Source organism: Tenebrio molitor, chromosome 4 (genome assembly GCF_963966145.1).
Source record: "Tenebrio molitor chromosome 4, icTenMoli1.1, whole genome shotgun sequence".
Lineage (NCBI taxonomy): Eukaryota > Metazoa > Arthropoda > Insecta > Coleoptera > Tenebrionidae > Tenebrio > Tenebrio molitor.
Genome location: NC_091049.1, coordinates 2443746 through 2448811, shown reverse-complemented (window position 1 = coordinate 2448811; position 5066 = coordinate 2443746). Strand labels below are relative to the sequence as shown.

Below are 5066 nucleotides of genomic sequence, written 5' to 3'. Positions count from 1 at the left end.
TTCTATTCTTGACATCAGTTGAAGGGGCTGGTGTCGTCTTTTCAGAGATAAGTTCTTCGAGTTTGATTGCGACTTTCGATGTCTTCGTCGGCACCGTAACCACTTCCACTTTGACACATTAATACCTTAAAAATTGGCAACTTGTCGGTGAGGAACGTTGGAGAACTTGCAGAAATAACTGGAAGATTAAAATTCTTTGGCAAAAGCTCTCAAAAGCGCTTTTGCAATGCATTCTGATGTGGAATCATGTTGCGAAAGTATTCGTCACCAGACTGCGAATAAATCTAGTGGGTTGATGTGTCAACCACGACGTTTACTTGTTGGGAATTATTGTTGGTTCGAATTTAGGCTAGAAAAGTGTTATTTCAGATTGTTAGAGTAAGTTTTAACATTTGAATTGGAAGAAATTTTCCACCGATGAGTAACAGCGACAGCGACATGGAAGTCGATTACAGCGCCTGCAACAAGAATCAGGAGATAGTGGAACGGGAGTTGACGTACATACAGGAGATGCGGTGTTGGCAGTGGGGCCCCCAGCGCAGCATCAAATACAAGAGGCACATCCAGAGCGAGTACTTCAACATCGTGAAGAAACTGATCGCTAGCGGTGGTGAGTTGTGCGCAGGCGCACCACGCATGTCAGTCACACTTTTGCAGACTTACAAACGGACAATGTCGAGGACCTTTTTCGTCTGCCTGAGGTCGAGGTCAAGTCGGAGACCGCTGAAGGCAAGTCTGACGGAGGCGAAGAAGTCAAGGTCGACTCCGGGATCGAGTCGATGTCGTCCCACTCGGATAAAGTGTGCGTGGACTGCGGGAAGTTCTGGGAGCCCCCGAAAGCGGAGGTGGGCTCGACTTACCTCACCCTCAACCACAAAACGAAAAAGTGGATCAAGGCCGAGCTGGTGGAGGCCACGCCGGAGGGTAGCTTCCACCTCGTCGCCTCGCGCCACTCCCAGACGTTCATCGTGGGCGCCGAATACCTCGTCCACCCCGAACCGCCCCCTTGTTTGCTCCGGGTCGGCAGTCGCGCCTTGGCGATTCTGAACCGGACGGCGGAGACGGGCGAGATCACGCGAGGTCGGGGGGCGTACCAGTTGGGGGTTGTGGCAGAGCATCCCACCGCGGCGAACCGTTTCAGGTGGCGCCACCGCCCAAAGCTTGCCAACACTACTCTTGTTTTCTAGGTATCTCATCATTTTTGACAACGGCTGTTGGTGGTACACAAGTCCCAAATTCGTCAGGCCCGTTTATTACTCCACTGAGCGTGTTTGGCGATGTGTCCCCCAGATCACCCGTTCGATGGTCAAGCACTACCTGAAGGGTTCGTACTCGCCGCTGGGCGAGTACCAGAGGGGCGACGCGGTTCTGGTCCGGAAGGGCGAAGCAGGTGGGAATCCCCCAGAGTGCGAATTGACTGTGTTTTGACCGGGATTTTACAGGACTGGAGAATTGTAGTGTGATCGCGGTCGACACGTCTCTGGTACTGGTGTGGTACCAGGAGCTTGCCAAAAGCGAGTGGATTCACCGGGGGTCCCCCAGACTCAAGCTTAAGCTAGTCTAGTCAGGAAAAATCAGTTTGTGTTTGTTATGTTAATAAATGATTTATTTTAGATGCTTAACAGAGACTCGATTTTCGATATAGACGCAAGATACATAAAAAAATAAATAACAAACAACAAATCACCTTAATACATGGCCAGGAGACACTCGGAGATAACTTTCATGTATTTCTCCCACAGACTCTTGAGAGGCACCGAATCCCTAAAAAATACACATAGAGGGGGTAAAACAGTAAAAGTACACTTGCCTGAGAACGTCAAGCTCCGCCCCCGCCTGGGTGTAACTGGCTAGAAAAATCTCCAGTTCTTGCGCGCTCCAGTTCGCTTGTTTCAAAGCATCGGACAGCGACGTCAGCTCGACGAACATGTTCTTCACGTCACGTGGTCGATGCATGTTAGTAACAGGCTGCAGTATAGCGCGATTGTAGTTTTTGAAGTTGGCGTCCAAGTCTAGGTAACACTTTTGCAGCAAAGTCGCTTTGACGGACAGACATACCAAACTAAAAAAAAAAAAATTGTTGTGGGATTCCCCCGATACGAGACAGACTCACTGCTTGTGTTCCCTCTCTTTCTCCAACACAATCTTGATGTCTTTCAGTTCAGTAAAAAAGTCTTTGTCATGTTCTGTATCAAAGTTGTCTACTCCTGCCCCTTTGTTGGTCCAGTGGTCCATTATGGCCTCAGTACAGCGTTTCCAGCAGTTGAAAGTGATGTGGTTGAGTTTGCGCTTCGTCTCGAAGCGAATACACGCCAAGAATACGATGCAGGCGTACTTTTTAGCGATGTGTTCCGACAGGTAGAAGCAGTTTTGTATGTTCTGGACCACCGGTCCAGACATGTCTTCGACCATCTTGTATATTCTCTTGACGTTGTCGAATTGACGGCGGCAGGACTTGAGCGGTATTCCCGTTTTTTCCGCAACCTCATCCAAATCTTTTCTGTGTTTACTTGACAGTTTTTTCCCAATCAGTTCGCGCACGACTTCATCGTCAAATTCGTAATATCTTAAAAATGAGATTTTAGAAAGAAGTCAGCGTGAGGTTTTGTTCCTACTTTTCGATCAACAACTGGCGAGTTTGCGGTTCAATTTGAAATGCCAGTTGTTCTTGTAGTTTGTTGGGGTTGCTGAGTAGCTTCTCCACAAGGGAGTAGGTGCGATAGTGGTCCAAGACATCGCTGGCGATCAGTTCGAGGGAGGCTCCGGTCAGCTGGCCCAAACCGCGCTGATTCAGTATTGAGACGGCTTCACTCGCTGAAAATTCAACGGCAATGTACCTGGTTCCCACGAGATTGAGGTTATGTTACCGTGACATACCCGTGTTGCCCTCGACCCACAATTGATATATCTCTGGGTCCACGAGGGTGTAGTTGCTAATAAAGACGTCGATTTCGGTCCCCATTATTCTAACGATCCCTTGGAATTCTCAATTTTTACAAAAATCGATGAGATTGCATTTGCATTTGTTTAGTTCAGAGATAATAGATGGCGCTAACCTAAATAAAATAAAAATACGAGTTAATATGTACTTTTTAATTAAAATTAAGTTACAACATTGTGTTTTGTGCTATAACTTTATTGTTACTAGTTTTTTTATTATTATGTTTAACCATTGTTTAACTTCTGAGGATATAAGTGATAAGTCGTCTCAGTACGGACTACGGACAGATGGCGCTGATGCTCACGGTTTATCATAGATGTATTAAATTTAATACATCTATGCGGTTTATTAGCTGGGGGTAGATCCGGGACCTTCCGGTGAGTCGGGGACGACCTGGAATGGCAGGACCGGATTAAATCGTAACATGTTATTAATAAAATAAATTTGTCATTATCCAGCTTTCTTGTTGTGATTTAACCTTTTTGACTGATGACAAGATGGGCGAGAGTTGTGAAACTAATTTAAAAAACGGCACAATGCTTAAAAAAACAAAGTGTTCTGAAGGGGCCTTACTAAAAGTAGTAATAATATAACGAGTGTTCAATTGAATTGTTCATCAAGTTGGCTATGACGTTATTTTTTAAAAGACAACAACATCGTAAATTAAGTTGGTTAGACAAAGATAGCGACAAAAATCAAAGCCAATTTGATGAAGTTTTCAATTGAACACAATCATGTTACTATCGAAAATAATCCTAAACGCAATATTTATTACACGTTCTGTCATTTTTTTTTTTTTTTAATCTTCACAAAGTATTGTTATTGCGTTTAGGATTGTTTTCCATAGTATATCTGATTTTTTTCGAAGAAAAAAATTTCCAATAATGCTATTTTATTGATTTATTTTCGCGGTTACTGTTAAATGCAATAATATGGGACAATAGAGAACGTAGTATTATCAGAGTATTATTATATCATTGGTTTTAGCGTGGTGGTGTCACCTGATTTTAATCGCTGATGATTTTCTAACCCCACTTTTGTACATAGTTGTGTCGTGTTTTCTTTTCCTGTTGCTAATTGTGATAATCTACGAAAAATGAGCGACGCCCCGAAAGGAGGACCCTCCAAAGACGAGAAGGTCGACGCCGAGTTGTCAGAATTGTTGGAGAGTGAGACTTTGTACTTTTTCCGATTGCATAACCTCGCTCGCGTAATTTAGGTGCCTTGGAGGACTTCAACAAGGAGGCGCCGAAAGGCGACAAGACTGAAGCCCCCAAAGACGAAGTCGCCGAAACGGCACCGGCTGAAGAGTGGTCTGAAGATTTCATCCGGCAAGCCGCCGCGCAATTCGAATCAAACCTGTCGAATTTCCTGGGGACGAACTCGGACGGGTCGCAACTGAGCCCCGAACAGGTCCAACAGAAATTTCAGCAGATGGCCGAAGCGGCGCAGCAGATTTTCGAAACCCCCAACATCAACGAAACTTCGAACGACTTTGCCGCGACAATTACGCAGACGATTCAGGGGCTGAATCAAGGGGCGGAGGGCCTCCAGAACCCGTTTTCGGAGCAGGACGTGATGAATCTCTTTGGGGGGCAAGGGGATCAAAACGCTTTTCTACCCTTCATGCAGGGGATGATGCAGAGTCTCTTGTCCAAGGATGTGCTGTACCCCAGCTTGAAAGACATCCTAGACAAGTTTCCCGATTGGTTAGAAAAGAACAAAGACACTTTGAGCAAAGAAGACGCCGACAGGTATGACAGTCAGAAGAAGCTGATGCAGGAGGTGTGTGGGGAGCTGGAGAGCGAGAAGGAGACCGACAGCGACGAACAGAAGAAGGAGAGGTTCGAGAAAGTTCTAGGGTTAATGCAAAAGGTACAGTAGTTGTTGTTTTTGACCAAATAATAATTGGAAAAACAGTTGCAAGATTATGGACAGCCGCCTACGGATCTAGTGGGGGACGTGGGGCCGCCTTTGCCTCTAGATGTACAAAATAACGCCGACCCGAATCAGTGCGTTTTAATGTAGGGGCGCTGCGGGATTTTCTTAGTTTTGTTGTCACTTTTCGTTGTTATTTATATAATTCAATAAAAAATGGGAAATGTTTAGTGTCGGTATGTCTGAA

At 45.4% G+C, this 5066-nt stretch overlaps 3 protein-coding genes across 6 annotated transcripts; 2 read left to right on the top strand and 1 right to left on the bottom strand.

The window, feature by feature from the left end:
- The first annotated feature begins 29 nt into the window (after positions 1 to 29).
- Positions 30 to 2182, top strand: LOC138127913 (histone-lysine N-methyltransferase eggless-like). 4 transcript variants are annotated; one of them, XM_069044034.1, is made up of 6 exons: positions 30 to 319; positions 370 to 610; positions 658 to 1141; positions 1188 to 1390; positions 1443 to 1563; positions 1615 to 2182. In XM_069044034.1, coding segments are annotated over exons 2-6 (1002 nt in total). In that variant the 5' UTR covers positions 30 to 319; positions 370 to 417; the 3' UTR covers positions 1616 to 2182. The 4 variants fall into 4 exon arrangements, with proteins under 4 accessions (XP_068900135.1, XP_068900134.1, XP_068900132.1 ...); XM_069044031.1 differs by having other exon boundaries at positions 149 to 378; positions 429 to 610; XM_069044033.1 differs by having other exon boundaries at positions 37 to 610.
- On the bottom strand, positions 1585 to 3064 carry Fibp (acidic fibroblast growth factor intracellular-binding protein). Its single transcript, XM_069044036.1, has 5 exons — positions 2878 to 3064; positions 2616 to 2814; positions 2114 to 2566; positions 1811 to 2062; positions 1585 to 1764 (listed from the first exon to the last, which is right to left on the bottom strand). Exons 1-5 carry the CDS (start codon positions 2960 to 2962, stop codon positions 1689 to 1691), a joined length of 1065 nt encoding a protein of 354 aa, XP_068900137.1. The 5' UTR covers positions 2963 to 3064; the 3' UTR covers positions 1585 to 1688.
- A 912-nt stretch (positions 3065 to 3976) lies between these two features.
- Pex19 (peroxin 19) lies at positions 3977 to 5047 on the top strand. The gene is made up of 3 exons (XM_069044040.1): positions 3977 to 4110; positions 4161 to 4816; positions 4862 to 5047. The coding sequence occupies exons 1-3, from the start codon at positions 4038 to 4040 to the stop codon at positions 4967 to 4969; spliced, it is 837 nt and encodes a 278-aa protein (XP_068900141.1). The 5' UTR covers positions 3977 to 4037; the 3' UTR covers positions 4970 to 5047.
- The last annotated feature ends 19 nt before the right edge of the window (positions 5048 to 5066 follow it).